This window comes from Oncorhynchus clarkii, chromosome 18, assembly GCF_045791955.1.
Source record: "Oncorhynchus clarkii lewisi isolate Uvic-CL-2024 chromosome 18, UVic_Ocla_1.0, whole genome shotgun sequence".
Lineage (NCBI taxonomy): Eukaryota > Metazoa > Chordata > Actinopteri > Salmoniformes > Salmonidae > Oncorhynchus > Oncorhynchus clarkii.
The window spans coordinates 33,770,515-33,791,589 of NC_092164.1; the positions used below are offsets into that span (position 1 = coordinate 33,770,515).

General features: G+C 40.4%; 1 protein-coding gene across 1 annotated transcript; it reads right to left on the reverse strand.

Moving 5' to 3' along the window:
* Positions 1–9,366: 9,366 nt before the first annotated feature.
* On the reverse strand, positions 9,367–20,240 carry LOC139373359 (sodium channel regulatory subunit beta-1-like). Its single transcript, XM_071113794.1, has 7 exons — positions 19,924–20,240; positions 18,781–19,019; positions 18,462–18,628; positions 17,447–17,684; positions 17,099–17,240; positions 16,364–16,435; positions 9,367–12,439 (listed from the first exon to the last, which is right to left on the reverse strand). The coding sequence occupies exons 2-6, from the start codon at positions 18,827–18,829 to the stop codon at positions 16,369–16,371; spliced, it is 663 nt and encodes a 220-aa protein (XP_070969895.1). The 5' UTR covers positions 18,830–19,019; positions 19,924–20,240; the 3' UTR covers positions 9,367–12,439; positions 16,364–16,368.
* Between the last annotated feature and the right edge of the window lie 835 nt (positions 20,241–21,075).

Genomic DNA, 21,075 nt, shown 5'->3' on the forward strand with positions numbered 1-21,075 from the left:
TCAAGTGGGTGGGAGTGTAGAGCTTGTCTGCGACTGCCCGTCATGTACCAAGTTCCAACCATTGCTAACTCATGTCGTTACAGTAGCACAAAACTAAAATAATGTAGGTTTGGGCAGCTACCAACCCCTCTTTATTTATTGTCAATATACCCGATTCCTAGAACTATCCATCCATTATCAGAGGCTGATAATCATTAGAGGCATGGTCATTATAGCCTTGGCACTTTTAGTGATGAATTATCTATTTATTCATCTATTTATTAGGAGTTTAGGCCTATCATCACAATGAACATAATAAAAAGACAAGAATACTTGTGACTTTATGATTTTCATTTAAAAAAATGCAGACAACTTAACCTTTATTCATGATTTTACAATTAGAATATCCCTATAAAAAGGCTGGCTGCTACATTCTTGTCCCTTTTTTCATTACCATAAGCAGTTCACTTTGCAGAAAAATTCATTGAAAGTATAGGGAGCATTATTTTTTCCACCGCGATCAGCGTTTACCCCCTTATTGTTTTTACCCCTACAGCAATGACCATGTGGTAAAGGGACCAGCACACTACACTGTGTGCTTTGAGTTCCACCCATAGACTTAGATAGGCATTGCTTTATTGTATGTCCCATTATGGCATCTCTGAGAGCATGGGAAGTGCCATTGAGGCCATCTCCATTTTGAAGTAGTCCATTTTCTCCTTCTGCTACTTCTATGAGTTGGCAAGCAAATTGAAAGGGTGCATACTGCCCCCTGGAGGGTGTTGTTTGAACAGGTATAAAGACACTGCCACCTGCAGTAAATGTGTTTACTGACAACAAAGCCCTGAGACAGGGATTATACTACCAATGTAGCGAAATTGTTGGTAACAGCTCCATGGTGTGGCATGAACCAACAACCCTGCTAAGGGTGATCACACTGTCACCTGTGCCATGAAGATTCAGACCTCTTGGCATATAGTTTAGCAGATCCCAATAAGATCTGGAGCAGTTGCAATCATTTTCAATGTATTTCCAATTGTCAGTGGAAAGGGAACCATAGCAGAACACATGGCAGTCTCATCTCGCTTAACAGTTCTTATTCCTGCACAGAGTCACACACAACAAGAACAATCCCAACATAGGTATGCTAAAACTCCCCATTATGAGTAGTGAGGTAAACTGGGAGCGGTGTGCCTGGGTGCTACTGTGGAGCAATTTCAATACCAACAGAAATTGTATTTGAATTCCATAATTTTGAATTATTGCACAAATGTAATCATTAAATTAAAAAAATGAACATGTGTTTCGTAATTTCAAACTGAATTGAATGAATATTGCATTGTTGTTTTACAATTAAATTCCTACTTTAATTGAATATTCAAGTTCAGTATTTATATATTCAGTTTCAATATTGTAAATATTGCATTCAGTCTTTGTATCAAGTTTACAAACTATCATTTCAAGTTTATCAAAATGTCATATATTCAACTTCCTCAGATACAGATTCAGATTCAGTTTTGAAATTCTGTTCTCTAAATTCAGATTCAAAACCAGAGAAAACATTATAGCCAGGAAAGGTAGAGGAGACCAGATAGAATCAAATAGAAGCTTCTGGCAGTTTCTCAGTTGTGGAAAAAGGACTCAATTGTCATACTTGAGTAAAAGTAAAGATACTTTAAAAGTAAATGACTCAAGTAAAAGTGAAAGTCCCCCATTAAAATACTACTTGAGTTAAAGTCTAAAAGTATTTGGTTTTAAATATACTTAATCATCAAAAGTAAATGTTATTTCTAAAATATCAAATGTAAAAGTATAAATCATTTCAAATTCCTTATATTATGATTAAAACTAGACGGCACCATTTTATTAATATTTTGTAGTTATTTAAGGATAGCCAGGGGCTCACCAACACTCAGACATCATTTACAAACTAAGCATGTGTGTTTAGTGAGTCCGCCAGATCAGAGGCAGTACAGATGACCAGGGATGTTCCATTTATAAGTGCGTGAATTGAACCATTTTCCTGTCCTGCTAAGCATTCAACATTTACCGAGTACTTTTGGCTGCCGGGGAAAATGTATGGAGTAAAAAGTACATTATTTTATTTAGGAATGTAGTGAAGTAAAAGTAAAAGTAGCCAAAAAATATAAATGGTAAAGTACAGATGCCCCAAAATACTGTAATTTAGCTGAGAAAATAAAAAATAAGGCCCACAATGGAAATAAATCCACAACTTTATTTTGTAATCCCTTTTAAAGATCTTTGTGTATATACAGTACCAGTCAAACGTTTGGACACACCTACTCATTCAAGTGCTTTTCTTTATTTTACTATGTTCTACATTGTAAAATAATAGTGAAGACATCAAACTATGAAATAACCCAAAAAGTGTTAAACAAATCAAAATATATTTTCTATTTGAGATTCTTCAAAGTAGCCACCCTTTGACAGCACACTCTTGGCATTCTCTCAACCAGCTTCATGGGTTAGTCACCTAGAATGCATTTCAATTAACAGGTGTGCCTTGTTAAAAGTTAATTTGTAGAATTTATTTCCTTCTTAATGCAATCGAGCTAATCCGTTGTGTTGTGACAAGGTAGGGGGGTATACAGAAGATCGTCCTATTTGGTAAAAGACCAAGTCCATATTACGTCAGAACAGCTCAAATAAGCAAAGAGAAACGACAGTCAATCATTACTTTAAGACATGAAGATCAATCAATCCGGAAAATTGCTAGAACATTGAAAAAAATTTTCAAGAGCAGTCGCAAAAAGCATTAAGCGCTAGGATGAAACTGGCTCTCATGAGGATCGCCACAGGAAAGGAAGACCCAGTTACCTCTGTTGCAGAGGAAGAGTTTATTAGAGTTAACTGCACCTCAGATTGCAGCTCAAATAAACGCTTCAACTGTTCAGAGGAGACTGTGTGAATCAGGCCGTCATGGTTGAATTGCTACAAAAAAAACACTACTAAAGGACACCAATAAGAAGAGACTTGCTTGGGCCAAGAAACACAAGCAATGGACATTAGACAGGTGGAAATCTGTCCTTTGGTCTGATGAGACCAAATTTGAGAATTTCGGTTCTAACCGCTGTGTCTTTGTGAGACACAGTGTAGGTGAACGGATGATCTCAGCATGTGATGTTCCCTCCATGAAGCATGGCGGAGGAGGTGTGGGGGTGCTTTGCTGGTGACAGTCAGTGATTTATTTTGAATTCAAGGCATACTTAACCAGCATGGCTACCACAGTATTCTGCAGCGATATGCCATCCCATCTGGTTTACGCTTAGTGGGACTATAATTTGTTTTTCAACAGGACAATGATCCAACACACCTCCATCAGCCAACAAGTGCTCAGCATATGTGGGAACTCTTTCAAGACTGTTGGAAAAACATTCCTCATGAAGCTGGTTGAGAGAATGCCAATGGTGTGCAAAGCTGGCATCAAGGCAAAGGGTGATACTTTACAGAATCTAAAATCTAAAATATATTTTTAATTGTTAAACACTTATCTGGTTACTACATGATTCCATATGTGTTATTTCATAGTGTTGATCTCTTCACTATTATTCTACGATGTAGAAAATAGTAAAAATAATAGAAAAACTTTGGGGACCTTGTGTGTGTGACTGGCAGAACGGGTGTTGTATGTGGAGGATGAGGGCCACAGTAGATATCTCAGATAGGGGGGTGTGAGGCCTAAGAGGGTTTTATAAATAGGCATCAACCAGTGGGTCTTCGAACAGGTATACAGAGATGACCAGTTTATAGGAGTATAGAGTACAGTGATGTGTCCTATAAGGAGCATTGGTGACAAATCTGATGGCCAAATGGTAAAGAACATCTAGCCGCTCGAGAGCACCCTTACCTGACGATCTATAAATTACATCTCCGTAATCTAGCATGGGTAGGATGGTCATCTGAATCAGGGTTAGTTTGGCAACTGATGTGAAAGTGGAGCTATTTAGATAGAGGAAACCAAGTCTAGATTTAACTTTAGCCTGCAGCTTTGATATGCGCTGAGAGAAGGACAGTGTACCGTCTAGCCATACTCCCACATACTTGTATGAGGTGACTGACTACCTCAAGCACTAAACCCTCAGAGGTAGTAAACACACCTGTGGGGTGAGGGGCATTCTTCTTACCAAACCACATGACCTTTGTTTTCAGAACAAGGTTAAGCATAGAGAAAGCTTGTTGGACACTAAGAAAGCTTTGTTGTAGAGCATTTAAAACAAAATCCGGGGAGGGGCCAGCTGAATATAAGACTGTATCATCTGCATATAAATCGATGAGAGAGCTACCTACTGCCTGAGCTATGTTGTCAATGTAAATTGAAAAGAGTGTGGGGCCTAGGATCAAGCCTTGGGGTACACCCTTGGTGACAGGCAGTGGCTGAGACAGTAGATGTCCCGACTTTATACACTGCACTCTTTGAGAGAGGTTGTTAGAAAATCAGGCCAAAGACCCCGCAGAGACACCAATACTCCTTAGCCGGCCCACAAAAATGGAATGGTCTACCGTATCAACAGCTTTGGCTAAGTCAATAAAAATAGCAGCACAAAGGACCTTCTGGGTGGCGCAGTGGTCTAAGGCACTGCATCGCAGTGCTAGCTGTGCCACCAGAGATTCTGGGTTCCAGCCCAGGCTCTGTCGCAGCCGGCCGCGATCGGGAGGCCCATGGGGCGGCACACAATTGGTCCAGTGTCGTCCGGGTTAGGGAGGGTTTGTCCGGCAGGGATATCCTTGTCTCATTGCGCACTAGCGACTCCTGTGGCGGCCCGGGCGCAGTGCACGCTGACCAGGTCGCCAGGTGCACGGTGTTTCCTCCAACACATTGGTGCGGCTGGCTTCCGGGTTCGATGTGCATTGTGTCAAGAAGCAGTGCGGCTTGGCTGGGTGGCGTTTCGACCTTCGCCTCTCCTGAGTCCGTACAGGAGTTGCAGCTATGAGACAAGACTGTAACTACTACCAATTGGATACCATGAAATTGGGGAGAAAAAAGGGGTAAAAAATATATATTGTTATAATATTTTATTTTTTTTAAACTTAAAAAAAATATCAGAACAACATTGCTTAGAATCAAGGGCAATGGTGACATCATTGAGGACTTTTAAGGTGGCAGTGACACATCCATAACCTGAGCGGAAACCAGATTGCATACCAGAGAGAATACTAGAGACATCAAGAAAGCCAGTCAGTTGATTATTGACAAGCTTTTCCAACACTTTTGATAAAAAAGGCAAAATAGAAATAGCCTATAACAGTTAGGATCAGTTTGATCTCCCCCTTTAAATAAAGGACGCACCGTGGCTGCCTTCCAAGCAATGGGAACCTCCCCAGAGAGGAGAGACAGGTTACAAATGTCAGAGATAGGCTTGGCGATGATAGGGGCAGCAACCTTAAAGAAGAAAGGGTCAGAACCATCTGATCCAGATTTTTTGGGGGGGTCAAGTTTAAGGAGGTCCTTTAGCATCTTGGACTCAGTGACAGACTGCAGGGAGCAACTTTGTAGTGGGGCAGGGGGAAAAGAGGGAGGAGTATCGCGGCTAGGCACATTAGAAGGGGTAGGAGATGAGGAAATGTTGGACAGGCAATGAGGCATGGCTGAGTCAAATAGGAATCCTGACTTAATGAAGTGGTATTTAAAGAGCTCAGCTGTGTGCTTCTTGTCAGTAACAACCCCATTATCAACTTTAAGGGACATGGGCATCTATGGGAAGGAGGGTTTATTCTCCAGGTCTTTAACCGTTTTCCAGAATTTCTTGGGGTTAGACCCACAGAGAGAGAACTGCTCCTTAAAGTAACTAACTTTGTCCTTCCGGATAGCCTGAGTGCACTTATTTCTCATTTGCCTGAACAAGAACTAGTCAGCCTGAGTATGCTTGTGCCGAGCCTTTAGCCAAATGCAACTCTTGAGGTTGAGTAACTCTGCAAGATCACGGTCGAACCAGGGGCAGAACCTGTTTTAATTCTCTTTTTTTATGGGGTGTGTTTGTTGAGAATATCACTCGAAATATCAAAAAAGAAGGTGGGGATCGACAGAGGGGATCAAGCTGATTCTATACCATCAGAGGCCAGTTGACGAAGGAAGGTTTGCTCATTTAACTTTTTTAGCAAGGAAAATGCTCAATTCACACACTTATCAAGATAAATATAGTTGCTAAAATATACTTAAGTATAAAAATCATTTCAAATTACTTATATTAAGCAAACCAGACGGCACAAATATTTTTTTTTATTTTTTATTTACAGATAGCCAGGGGCACACTAACACACAGACAACATTTACATAACAAATAATTTGTGTTTAGTCAGTCCACCAAATCAGGGGCAGTAGAGATAACCAGTGTGATAAGTGTGTGAATTGGACCATTTTCCTTTCCTGCTAAGCATTCAAAATGTAACAAGTACTTTTGTGTGTCAGGGAAAATGTGTGGAGTAAAAAGTAAATAATTTTCTTGAAGAATGTAGTGAAGTAAAAGTCAAAGTTGTCAAAAATATAATTAATAAAGTACAGATACCCCCCAAAACAACTTAAGTACTTAGTACTTTAAAGTATTTTTACGTATCTTTACACCACTGATGTTAGCTAGCTAGCTATCGCCAGTTAGATAATGTGCTTTCACTTATTGCATCTGCATGCTTGTTGCATTCTTTCTCCGTGGTGCCCTCGTTCGTTCGTGAGCTATCTGCTCATTCTAAATAGTATAATCTAATCTGTTCAAAACAGTTTAGCAGTGGTCATTCAGTTTTGACATACAAACGTATTTATGCTGTTGTTCAAATGCACAGATCACTTTTTATATCTTCTCTAAGAAACTACTGGTAGTTTGAAAACTTGGCATCATATTTCTATCATGCTGCTTTGTTGACAACTCCAACCACCTCACGCCCCGGGTATTCAGCCAATCAGTGGCATCCACTGGCTGAATGTCTATACTGCAGTCCCAGGCACAACAATGGTATCAAAGAAGGCCACTGTAGATGTCCTTATTTAGGCTACCAGAGGTGTAATCCATATAATTACAACACATGGTCTGCATTACGCTTATGGTCATATCATATGCCATATAGTACTGACACCTTGATAGGCAGTACATAATAAATGAACTTTTCAACCACATTTTTGTTTTATTCTTTTTGTACATCCACTTGTCACTGGCCTAGATTTATAGGCTATGTTCCTATGATCATTATGGTATCTAGCAGTAGGCTACCCCACCAACCAAACATGCACACACCCACCCCTTCACTCTTCACAGCCATCACACCCAACCCGGCCCACAGAGAACTGATACGATATACATGTTGTTGGGGTGGGATAGGTGTGGGGGATTCGTGGATGGCATTTCAACATTTCTTTGGATTTCTCATGTCTAACTCATTGTTAGAAAGCGAACCGAACCGAATTATATTTCAACAAAATAATGTTGCAGGGAGGCTAATCTTATCTGTTTCAAGCTACAGAAACGATTTAATAACCATCTGAGATGGTAAGTGTCGAAGTCCTCTTTCTTGTGCCTTTTGGCTCCATCCTGGACCTGCTGAAGAAGACCACTACTGCTGAAGAAGACCACTACAAGATAGTAGCTACTACAACAATTGGATACCACGAAATTGGGGAGAAAAAGGGGTAAAAAAAAAAAAATGTGTTCTTAAAACTGACTTGCCTAGTTAAATAAAGGTTCAATTTAAATGCTAGAATTGACATCCCCTCACATAGGTGGGCCCCTCCCTGACCAAGCCATGAGGTAAAAGGAATTGTCCAAAGAGTGCCGAGACAGGATTGTGTCGAGGCACAGATCTGAGGAAGGGCCATGGTCAGGGAGGTGACCAAGATCCTGATGGGTCACTCTGGTTCCTCTGTGGAGATGGGAACACCTTCCACAAGGACAACCATCTCTGCAGGACTCCAGCAATCAGGCCTTTATAAAGGTTCAATTTAAATGCTAGAATCGACATTCCCTCACATAGGTGGGCCCCTCCCTGACCAAGCCATGAGGTAAAAGGAATTGTCCAAAGAGTGCCGAGACAGGATTGTGTCGAGGCACAGATCTGAGGAAGGGCCTTGGTCAGGGAGGTGACCAAGATCCTGATGGGTCACTCTGGTTCCTCTGTGGAGATGGGAACACCTTCCACAAGGACAACCATCTCTGCAGGACTCCACCAATCAGGCCATGGAAACAACTCCTCAGTAAAAGGCACATGACAGTCCGCTTGGAGTTTGCCAAAAGGCACCTAAAGACTCCCAGACACTGAGAAACAAAATTCTCTGGTCTGATTAAACCAAGATTGAACTCTTTGGCCTAAATGCCAAGCGTCACATCTGGAGGAAACCTGGCACCGTCCCTACGGTGAAGCATGGTGGTGGCAGCATCATGCTGTGGGGATGTTTTTCAGGGACTGGGAGACTAGTCAGAATCAAGAGAAAGATGAACGGAGCAAAGTACAGAGATCCTTGATGAAAACCTGCTCCAGAGCGGAGAAGGTTCTCCTTCCAACAGGACAACGACCCTAAGCACACAACCATAACGCAGGAGAGGTTTCGGGACAAGTCTCTGAATGTCTTTGAGTGGCCCAGCCAGAGCACTCTGGAGAGTTCTGAAAATAGCTGTGCAGCGACGCTCCCCCATCCAACCTGACAGAGCTTGAGAGGATCTGCATGAGAATGGGAGAAACTCCCCAAATACAGGTGTGCCAAGCTTGTAGCGTCATACCCAAGAGGACTCGAGGCCAAAGGTAAATGTGATATTTGTTTTTATTTTCAATAAACGTGCCTAATTTTCTAAACCTATTTTCGCTTTGTCATCATGGGGTATTGTGTGTAGATTGAAGAGAAAAAAAACAATATAATCCATTTTAAACCAAGGCTGTAACGTAACAAAAATGTGGAAAAATCAAGGGGTGTAAATACTTTCCGGATATACTGTACATGTCCTCTTCAGGTTGGGACGTGGAGCAGGGTAGTACAGACGGACTCCAGCCAGGTATGCTAATCACCCTGAGAAGTCAGCACACACATCCATGGACGCCACCAGTATCCAACATCTAAATGTTGGAGGGGGTAAACGGTGATTGTCGTTTGTAGTGAGTAACGTAACACTTCTAATATTTTGCATTTTACTCCAATTGATAGGCATTTAGATGTGTTTAACCTCCACTACATTACTTGTGCCAACGGTATAGGAGAAAGGCTATGTAAGTCAAGTTGGAGTTTGAGAAGTTATCAACATCTATTACGAATTTGGTGAGATTTGCATGTACTGTTCGCAGGAAAGGTTATACTTAAATGAATGGGTCTTTTGCTGATGCAGTTAGCTTTAAATGTTTGGGCGTTCTTGTGAGACAATTAAAAGTTCAATATAAAAACTGGTAAAATCAATCTTCACTTCAATGAGGTTTATTTTTTGATTTATCATCACAACACTGTACATTGTAGACAGTCTATCACAATCAATCACATTCTATTATAAATACCTTTTGAAGTTTAGTACATTTCGTGATGATTGTGCATTATCTAGAAGACATACAACAGGTGGAGTGGATGGATTTATTAATACAGAGTGTGATAAACACAGAGGTCCTGTGACATTTCTTGAGCGGGTATGTAGTAAACCCTCAAAGTTCAAGAATGGGATGATAATGGCAGTCATTGTAGTAAAATAAAATTGGAATGAATGGCAGTAGAGGCATAGGTGATGCATTTCCTGCTTTTACTTATGCAGGAAAATAAAAGTAAGGCAGGTGATATATCAGAAATTGTGTAATAGAATTATTGTCAACCTAAATATGGTCATAATTAAAAAGTACCAGTCAAAAGTTGACACACCTACTCATTAAAGGGTTTTTCTTTATTGTTTACTATTTTCTACATTGTAGAATAATAGTGAAGACATAAACTATGAAATAACACATATGTTATCATGTAGTAATCCAAAAGTGTTAATCAAATCAAAATATATTTGATATTCTTCAAAGTAGCCACCTTTTGCATTGATGACAGCTTTGCACACCCTTGGCATTCTCTCAACCAGCTTCACCTGGGCACTTGTTGGCTGCTTTTCTTTCACTCTGTGGTCGAACTCATCCCAAACAACCTCAATTGGTTTGAGGTCTGGTGATTATGGAGACCAGGTCATCTTATGCAGCACTCCATCACTTTCCTTCTTGGTCAAATAACCCCTACACAGCCTTTAGGTGTGTTGGGTCATTGTCCTGTTGAAAAACAAATGAAAGTCCCACCAAGCGCAAACCAGATGGGATGGCATATTGCTGCAGAATGCTGTGGTAGCCATGCTGGTCTAGTGTGCCTTGAATTCTACATACATCACTGTCACCAGCAAAGCACCCCCACACCATCACAGTCCTCCTCCATGCTTTATGGTGGGAACCACACATGCGAAGATCATCCATTCACCTACTCTGTGTCTCACAATGAACCAAAAATCTCAAATTTGGACTCATCAGACCAAAGGACAGATTTCCACCGGTCTAATATCCATTGCTCGTGTTTCTTGGCCCAAGCAAGTCTCTTCTTATTATTGGTGTTCTTTAGTGGCGGTTACTTTGCAGCAATTTGACCATGAAGGCCTGATTCACATAGTCTCCTCTGAACAGTTGATGTTCAGATGTGTCTGTTACTTGAACTCTGTGAATAATTTATTTGGGCTGCAATTTCTGAGGCTGGTAACTCTAATGAACTTAATCTCTGCAGCAGAGGTAACTCTGGGTCTTCCTTTCCTGTGGGGGTCCTCATGAGAGCCAGTTTCATCATAGCGCTTGACGGTTTTTGCAACTGCACTTCGAAGAAACTTTCAACGTTTTTGAAATTTTCCGGATTGACTGACCTTAATTTCTTAAAGTAATGATGGACTGTTGTTTCTCTTTGCTTATTTGAGCTGTTCTTGCCATAATATGGACTTGGTATTTTGTCTATACCACCACTACCTTGTCACAACACAACCGATTGTCTCAAAAGCATTAAGGAAAGAAATTCCACATATTAACTTTTAACAAGGTACACCTGTTAATTGAAATGTATTCCAGATGACTACCGCATAAAGCTGGTTGAGAGAATGCCAAGAGTGTGCAAAGCTGTCATCAAGGCAAAGGGTGGCTACTTTGAATAATCTAAAATGTAAAACATATTTTAATTTGTTTAACGCTTTGTTGGTTACTACATTATTCCATGTGTTAGAAAATAGTAACATTAAAGAACAATCCTGGAATGAGTAGGTGTCCAAACTTTTGACCTGTAAATACAGGTTTTATAGAAATGTTCTGTATAAATTGCCTCAAAAATGTTTTCAATGTTTGTTTTCTTGGAAAGTTGTGAATCTTATAATATAATACAATATCAGTTACTTGTTGCGTTTACATTTTGTCTGTCATATCACCAACTGATTTCAGCCTGTGTATTGACTACATTGTTTGTTTGGAATGTCGGACATATTGGCAGTCATTTAGAAAAAAATGATGGAATCATTCTACTAAAACTGGCAGACTAGCTAGCTAATAAACATTACTGTGCATACAATTTTCAAAGTCATTGTTTTAAATTCATTGTTTTAAATAACATCTTCTCACAGCACTCGCTGACCATTGTGGTTGACCAACTCCTTTACCAAAATGGCTGACCTTTTACTCTATCATAAGAAAGTTCATGTCCATTCTAGTATTCTAATTCCAAGGTGATCTCGCAATAACCCTTCAATCAGATTAATTCTCTCACTGTCACACCCTGATCTGTTTCACCTGTCCTTGTGATCGTCTCCACCTCCTCCAGGTGTTGCTTATTATCCCCGGTGTATATATCTGTGTTTCCTGTCTCTCTGTGCCAGTTTGCCTTGTTTGCCAAGTCAACCAGCGGTTTTTCTTGCTCCTATTGTTTCCCAGTCTCTTTTGGTTCTAGTCCTCCTGGTTTTGACCCTTGCCTGTTTGGACTCTGAACCTGCCTGCCTGACCACTCTGCCTGTTCTGTCTTTAAGCCTGCCTATCCCCTTATACTGTTAGGACTCCAATCTGGTTACTGAACCCCCTGTCTGACCTGACCTCAAAGACTGTCCTTCGCCTGGTACTGTTTTGGACTATGACCCAGTTCGCGAACTCTCGCCTGTCCCTGACCTACATTTTGCCTACACCTTGGATTAATAAATATTGGAGCTCAACCATCTGCTTCCTGTGCCTGCATTTGGGTCTCGCCTTGTGTCCATATGCTCACAATACCTCTTAATATAAATGTACATACACTTTAGAGGGAGATACCATTACAACTGAAAAATAGGATTCATACACATACTACTCTAAAAGTAATCATGTCATCATATCACATTTATCCATTAACATTGTAACAGGAAAGGTAATAAAGATTCAAAGATACTATACATCTTCCGGGTCATGCAAAACAAGGGGTCGTATCGGTGATGAGGCCAGTATGTAGATGGCACTGCTTGAATTCCTGAAAGCAGAATTAAACATCAATACATTACACATGGTTCATCCTGTGACAAGAGAGAGGTCAAGGACAGTTGAACTCTTGTTAGATGTAAATGTGCATATCCATGACAAGCCTCGATTCTACAATAATTACCTCTCCATTCGCTTGATGCTTGAATCTGGTTGAATTGTGTGCATAGAATAGAGTTACTTTTTTTCCAGAAGGAACTTCAGTAATGGCAAGTCAGATAAGATATATGTATACAAAAGTATGTGGACACCCCTTCAAATGAGTGGATTCAGCTATTTCAGACACACCTGTTGCTGCCGTTTATAAAACTGAGAATACAACCATGCAATTTCCATAGACAAACATTGGCAGTAGAATGGCCTTACTGAAGAGCTCAGACTTTTAACGTGAAACCGTCATAGGATACCACCTTCCCAACAAGTCAAATTTCTGCTCTGCTATAGCTACCCCGGTCAACTGTAAGTGCTGTTATTGTGAAGTGGACACGTCTAGGAGCAACAACGACCCAGCTCACAGAACGGCATCGTCGAGTGCTGAAGCGCGGACCAATCGTCTTTCCTCGGTTGCAACACTCACTACCGAGGTCCAAACTGCCTCTGGAAGCAACGTCAACACAAAAACTGTTTTTTCGGGAGCTTCATGAAATGGGTTTCCATGGCCAAGCAGACCCACACGAGCCTAAGATCACCATGCACAATGCCAAGCGTCGGCTGTAAAGCTTGCTGCCATTGGACTCTGGAGCAGTGGAAACGAGTTCTCTGGAGTGATGAATATATTAATGCTCATGATTTTGGAATGAGATGTTCGATAAGTAGGTGTCTACATACTTTTGGTATTGTAGTGTATTTTGTAAACAAATTAACAGTGACATTCACACATGACAGATACAAATGCTTAGACGGTAAATTAAAGATAAATGTAAGGGACCGTTCGAAAATTATCCAACTCGAGATGTCCCCCCCCCAATAACGCACCCTCCTCCCCAACATTACATTTTTTCCCACATGATCCTCCCCTTGTACTTGAAAAAAATGTATGAAAAAAATTAGAATTAAATCAAAATATGTGACAATGTAGGCCTAGGCCTTACTACTATGATCAGGGGCAAAAAAAATACTACTTCAGATTTCATTTTACGACTAAAGACATTAGCAGAATGTTTTTTTTTTAATACCACAGTTTTTCTCAGCTATTAGTCGGCGGACCAGAACATAAAATAATAGCAGCCCAATTTATAGACCTACAGTACACTCTTTTTAACACTGGCATCTGGTAAGTACATTATCAATTCAATGACAATAACATAATAATTTTGATAAAATCAACAATGTCTCTAATAACTGAGTTTTGTCTTTCTTGGTACTCTACTTTTTATTAGCTCAAAACAATCAGCTCACTTGCAAGAGAAAATGTCGCTCTCAAAAAGTCCCAAAAGAAAAGCAGATTTAGAAAATAAACTTTCCATGGAAGAGATATGCGTTCATCATACCACATTTCCCCATGCCAAACCAGTGTGACTTGTTTGCAACGAAACTGACGCTGTTTGCAAATAATTTGATCTGAGACGTCATATGATTCTAAGTATTGTAGCCTAAAGTTATCTTTCCAGTCCAGACAGAGGTCTGACGCAGAACAATTTAAGCTTTAACTGATAACTACTCTTCCGTGACTTAACCCAAAAAGAGAACCCCACAAGTGCGTCCCAAAAAATGTTCTTGTGTTTTGTACCATATTGTACAACAGTTGATGAAACAAACACTGTAAAAGTCTGAAAAAATGTGATCAGTGTTATTTCCTGAAAGTTGCTGGTTGAAAATACAATCTAACCAGGTTTGCATGGGCAGGAGTTTCAGTCCATGGTGACATCACCATGTGGTAAATTGGTTAATAGAACAATAACAACAAAGAGAGTTCCAAACCTTTCTGCCAATAACAGCTAGTTTTCAGTTTTACCCTCCCCACGCTGACCACTACTAGACAGTCCTAGCAAAATTCTTACTTAACTTTTGCTAAAAAGCTATTTTTGCCAATTTTTACGGAAAACTATTACAGTAAGGTAGTAATTGTTACCCAGAAATGATATTGATATAAAAACGTCTGCATTGAGCATTTAAACATCTCTTTAACAGAAAGCGAATAGCTCAATTGAAAGCGACGGAGTTACACACTGTAGGCCTATTTGATTGAAGGAGACCGGGGAACCAAGTAACACTTTTAGGGTTGGGCTATATTATGAAAATGTTATTGAGTTAGATGAACAATATTGTTATACAAACAACTTACATATCTCAGCTACCATTACACACTGTAACTACAACATACCAGTCATTTACAATTCAACCGAAAGTGGAGGGAGTGAAATGTTACAATTAGCCCAGTATGTGGGGTTAAATGTAATACTGTCTTCAATGATAAACAATTATGATTTTAAACTGATATTTTGATTTTTATCTTTCAGGCATGTCATATTGACCAAAAACTCAAAAGTTACCAAAATGTATATAGCCTATTTTATATTAGCATTCAAAAGTATGAATTTGACTTTTTATTGGATTTTTCTAGGGTATTATCTTAGCTGTACTGCTAAACTTGATGTAAAGAAGTGACATTTTATATCATGATGTGAATGTGTCTAAATACCATACACAGTTTTATGTTACATCTAACCCCCCAACATAAGATCCTCTAATAATCTGAATATTCTGACAAAAATACAACAATAATTATTGTCATCAAGTATACCAATCAAAAGACCCCATCTTACTGATAAAAATGATATATGTTTGGATACATAGGATACGTAGAAATGCTCCACAGGTCAATAATTTAAAAAAAGAGAGGCAGCAAGTATATTTACTTGTTTTCATTCCAATAAAAAACAAAATAATTGAAGGATTTAAACGAAACGTCTTAGGCATTTAGACACTAACCAAACATTAGCACATTGAATAACAGATTTCTAAGTGGTTTCTAATTTGAGTTATTAAGCTGTTACAACTGACCTGTGTTACTTTGTTCCCCGATCTCCCCTACTTCCAACTTCCTGGCTCAGCCTCTGAATGCCACAGAGATGAACCAAAGATATCCCCATATGCATCAGACACATCTTTCTTGTGTTGCTTGCTTCTAGCATAGAGCATCGTGAAGGAAAGCGTCGTTATAAATCGCTTTATATAATCAGAACATGTTTTAGTTTCTTATAAATCTTAAATTAACAAGGAGTATGCATTTTGACATGTTCTTTGACAAAAAGTAGGCTATGGCATACCTTCAAAGACCTACCCCCTCAATTCGAGCACTGGTTTTAACTTACCACACCAAGCCCTTCACGGACACAGAGGTTTTTAAGGAGTGGTGACACTATTGGAGGAATTGGCTGGCAAATCTACGGATAGCCTAAGAGACTGTTGAAATTAATTACTTGAATTAGCCTAATTTCAGCACCATGTGCTGTCTACCTCCCGACAGGTTACACGCCTCTCCCCTATTTTGTAACACGCCTCTCCCCTATTTTGTAACACGCCTCTCCCCTATTTTGTAACACGCCTCTCTCCTATTTTGTAACCCCCCCTCTGTAATTTTTTAAGTTTAATTTAAAAGCCATACTGATGCTGGTACACAATTGTTAGTGCCTCTCTTGTTTTTATGAGGTAAACACCTGAGTCTGCGCCCTGATGGTAGTACTGCATATTGATTGTTCAGTGGATGTGTTAGATCCTAAATTAGATCCAAGATCCAAAAAGCTGTGCCATCTTTGTAAAGGTCTCTGAGAACCTTTTGGTTTCTCCTTACAATCTTCCCACTGACAGTAAGGCATCACTCTTTCTAAGCTATTCTAACTTGCCCATGTGTCAAACAAGGTAAATACACTATGCTTCCTTTGGCTTGCTGATTACGGTTTTTCTCATGACAAACCTGGGTTATTCTGCCACTTGCACACCACAGTTATCTTTACTCTCCGAGGCAATAGCTAAATATTCTGCATTCCTGGAAAGAAAGGAGAAAGAGAAGTGGTTAGTCCCTTTAACCTCTCTTTATCCATCCACTTACCCCTCTAAATGTTCTTTATCCATCCAACAACCCCTCTAACCTTCATTCATCACTCCAGCCTTTTTTCATCCATCCATAACTTCCTTTACCCTTCCATCAAGCAATCATCCATCCAATTAAGTAACCAGACCTATTGCTTTAATGTAGAGACGCAAAGCAAGCAGTGTCAGCTGAGCTAACATCCAATCAGAGACTGAACATAATTGGTTTTAACACTTCACGACTGCTGAGGCAAGCACACACATTTTCTTTAGGAAATATACCTTCTTTGGCTTTTCTAGAGTGGCAAATGTGACGACACAAGGATGGAAAGATTGAGAGAGTGGGAGTGGAAAGGAAAACAAATAGAGAGAAAGACAGATAATATTGAACAAATGGGAACAGAGTAATTGTACGACTCAGCACTTTGAAAGACAGTAGAGAATTCAAATCAACAGGATGGACAAGTACAGAGCATACAAGGAAGAAATCAACAGGATGGACAAGTACAGAGCATACAAGGAAGGGAGGACAGTGAGATTACTGTATACGGAGGGAGACAATAGAGGAGGACCTAAAATGAAAGGATACAGCTGCATGAGAGGAAGTAGGGTGACTCACGCGCTTTCTCGTAATGCTTCCTCTCCTGCAGCAGAGATCTTTCTGTAGCAGTATACCATCTCTATGTAGAGCCAAGCCTGTAGCCCGATGATGGACACGTACATCATCACCTCAGAGACTATGGAGGCAGTCCCTCTGGTGGCTGTAGAGACAGCGGGGGGGGGGGGGGGGGGGGGGGGGGGGGGGGGTTCAAAGCACTCAAAAGGCACCACAGAGTCTCTCACTAAGCACTTACAAAGCACTTTTCGAATTTAACCACAGGTCATAAATGTTTCCTAACAATTGAGATAATTGGCATCGGAATTCCAATTGCATGCAAAGCCATGAGTCTGTATAGTAGTACTGAACCTTTAGCCACCACTGTCAGGTGCACAAGCTTGCTGACAACGGTCTGGTATTCGTAGAACTCGTACGTCAGGAGCCGGTGGAAGAAGCAACGGTAGGTGCCCGAGTCATTGAAGGTGACATTGAAGAGGTAGATGGACGCATCCTGTATGTCATTGCTCTGCTTACTGCCGCTCCAGTCCACGCGGTCCTCAAAGCGCTCATCCACAATGTGCTGGCCCTCCTCATCGTAATTATATATCTAATGACACAATGACATCTGGGTCATTCACCTGGCACTGAAAATGTCTCCAGTTTCACTTCCTAGATGGCGACCCGTAGCTGGCAACATCCAAGAAAATGGACTCAACAGGACGCAACTGTGTTTTGAAAAGGCTTCCAGTAGTATAAAGTAGTATACTCAAGGTTACATAGCTGTGAGCTATGCACTATCTGCCCATCTGCTGTCCCAGTGGCTCTTATGCTCTCTGAGGGCTAAAATGGCATCCAGGTTGATTCAATAGTAACTGCATGCAGCACTCTGCCATATCATGTGGTTGGGCATTGTGTGTGTGTGCATACCTTTGTGCGTTGTGCCTTGTGGTTGTGTGCTTAGGGATGGGCTCTGGGCCATGTGGCGTAAGACAGGTTTTTCTAGAGCGGCGTTTCCCAAACTCGGTCCTGGGGCCCCCTGGATGCACGTTTTGGTTTTTGCCCTTGCACTACACAGCTGATTGAAATAATCAAAGCTTCATGATGAGTTGGATATTTGAATCAGCTGTGTAGAGCTGGGGCAAAAACCAAAATGTGCATCCAGGGGGCCCCAGCACCCAGTTTGGGAAACCCTGGTGTAGAGGACTATGTAAACCTAACCCATTTTTAAAAGCACTGGCATACTCTAAACAGACTGTAGACTATCGTGGCAGCATGTTTTATGTGGGCACCAGAGCAAACAAAACCCCAACCCTAATCCTACAATCTACTACCATGGCAGTAATTTGGAATACTATAGCAATCATAATCAGTCTCAGATACTCACATGTGCAAAGTCAGCTTCCCCTTTGGCCTTGAAATACCAGTCGACCGTGGCAGAAGCCTCCACCTCGGGCCTCATCTTACAGGAGATGCAGCCCAGTTTGAACCCTTTGCCTGCAACGGCCTCAGTGTCCGAGTCCACCTCTGCACAGGCCCCATGGCACAGGGACACTTGTTTACAGGAGAGAAGAGTTATTAGCGCAATATTTTGTCTGTAGAAATGGGTAGCTTCATAATTCAACAGTATACAGACAAATATCCATATGTTGAAAGATGTTGTGACTATCCACAAACGTTCAGTCTACACATCTACACTCACATACCAAAGAGGGCACAAAGCAGAGACAGGAGCAGCAGCCGCACAGCAGACATGTCCTCGGGTGTAATGTAGCACGATAGTACAGATCCTAGGGCTGAGAAGCCTCAAAAGCTATCAAAAAATATCCCAACAGTCTCTTTGAACACTTGAGAGTATGATATTCCTTTGAGATGTTATCCAGAAAGACTTTGTTTGAGCAAAGTAAGAAATGGTAGGGACTGAAGTTTCTTCCCCCGAAATTACCTTGGAAATAACAAAAATAGTACATTTGATGTGGGTTTAATTCCTTCAACCAACACTTATTTTCTAATGGAAGAAATATTCTCAGACTATTGCATTAATTAATTGATTTGTTACATAAGCTACTGTTTTTATAGGCTTTTTCATTCACAATATGCTTTTTCCATTCACTTTTAGGATGCATGCAAGTATTTACCATGCACATTTGTTTAAAATGTTAATGTTTTAGGAAGACTGGAGCTTGATCATTTCAATTAAATATAATGTGCCTTTAAGTGGATGCTTCACCACGCTATTAAAGTGCAAACGAATAAATGCCAATTGTCCAAGGAGAGACTTTCTAGAGAACAAGCAGAATACAGGGTAAGAGTGGTAATCTAATATCCAGTTAGGCCTATTTAAAAGCCTCCCTTATTTAAAAAGATAGCTGCAGCGAACATACTATTTTTCTTTATTACATTTACTGATATTGATATTTCTGATTTATATGTCCCCCCTAGGATATAATAATGAATCATTTTACGTTTCAACTTCCATGGGGTGACGGCAGAGTTGGACGTCCCAAGGTATCCTGAATAGCAAGGTCAAATATCTATTATCTTTATAGGCTATTTATAACAACTGTAGCCTAATTTTCTATAGCAATAATAGGCCTACTTCTAAATGATATTAACACTGTTATGCAATGCACCACAGAATAGGGCATCGACTGTAAATGCGTTCAAATAGCGTACTCGTCATGATGCTTATTTGAATGTGTCGACACTGTATGGTTTAAATACAGCAAAATCGCATGCCACTTGCATACATTAATAATACATTGCATGCCAATCATTTTATTTTAACACTGTAAGAGTGTCATTGCTCTATTTATTAGGCTAAATGATCATAATTTGCAATGTCTCACATTTTACTGTCCTGACGATGTCCCTTCTGAAAAATAGCCTCCTTATCCCGATTTGTCCTTTCTCCGGGGAAAAAAATGTAGGCTACCCTTCCCTTCTGATGGATCAACACATTTATCTACACAGCGCTGTTCTTTTATGGAGCAACACCGTAGGCTAGGCTACTTGTTGAAGAGATGTTTCGCCAGGGCTGGCATTGCGGAATCAAATAATATAGCATTATCTCACACAACCAGCGCACAGGCCCACACATTTTTACGAAATCAACTAAATCTGATAAATCTAATCAGCGTCTCATCAGCAGCACTAAAAAAACACTTCCGGTTCGCGAAATGTTGAATCATTTCTAAATAAAAGTACCCCACGTAATAGTAGAAAAGTGTCAATATAATAACCTTTATTTATTCATCATTTATGATAAATTATTGTTTAAACATAAAATAAGGATTGATATTTGTTCATATTTAAGTGACATTTGCATTACATTTGTGTTTTAAAACTTTCTAAGGTCCCATAAATGCCACCAATGCGAATCACTGCATATCGATTACATGTTGGCTTATAGAGCAAAACCTATTCTGGGTGCCACAGTAAAAGCATTGTAGGGAATAGTCAGTAGCGTCTGTAGAATGTATATATGGTGTCATTTCATGGGGCTCTGAATAACAGATCCCCATGAATACACTAATATTTGTGTTAACTCTTCAGAATTGTAATCTGTTTATGTCACTGAGTAGGCTGAGATCCCATTTCATGGACACAAGACCCATAGGTAAGGCTGTATATTGCAATATGAACGTCAATACATACAATGGGCTATATAGTGAGGTGATTGTCCACAGTTAAAGGGGAACTGCACCACTGATTTGACCTCATTTTTTGGCTTGCTCCTCAAGAAATGCTGGCGGCTATGACAGAAGCCAAACCTAAGTTGGCTTGGGGGCTTGTGGTTTGCTGTGGGTGTTTCTTGAGTGTGTCCTTGCCACCACGAAGACACACCCATCTGTCAGAGCCTTTCCCGCAGCTGTTTCCCCTCACTCAATCGCAACAAACAAACCTCCTGCAGGTTGAGTTCAATAACTACAGGCAGATGTATGGTTAGATGCTGGAGGAAGCTTTGAGTGTGTCAGTAACCTACAGAGTAATATGAGAAC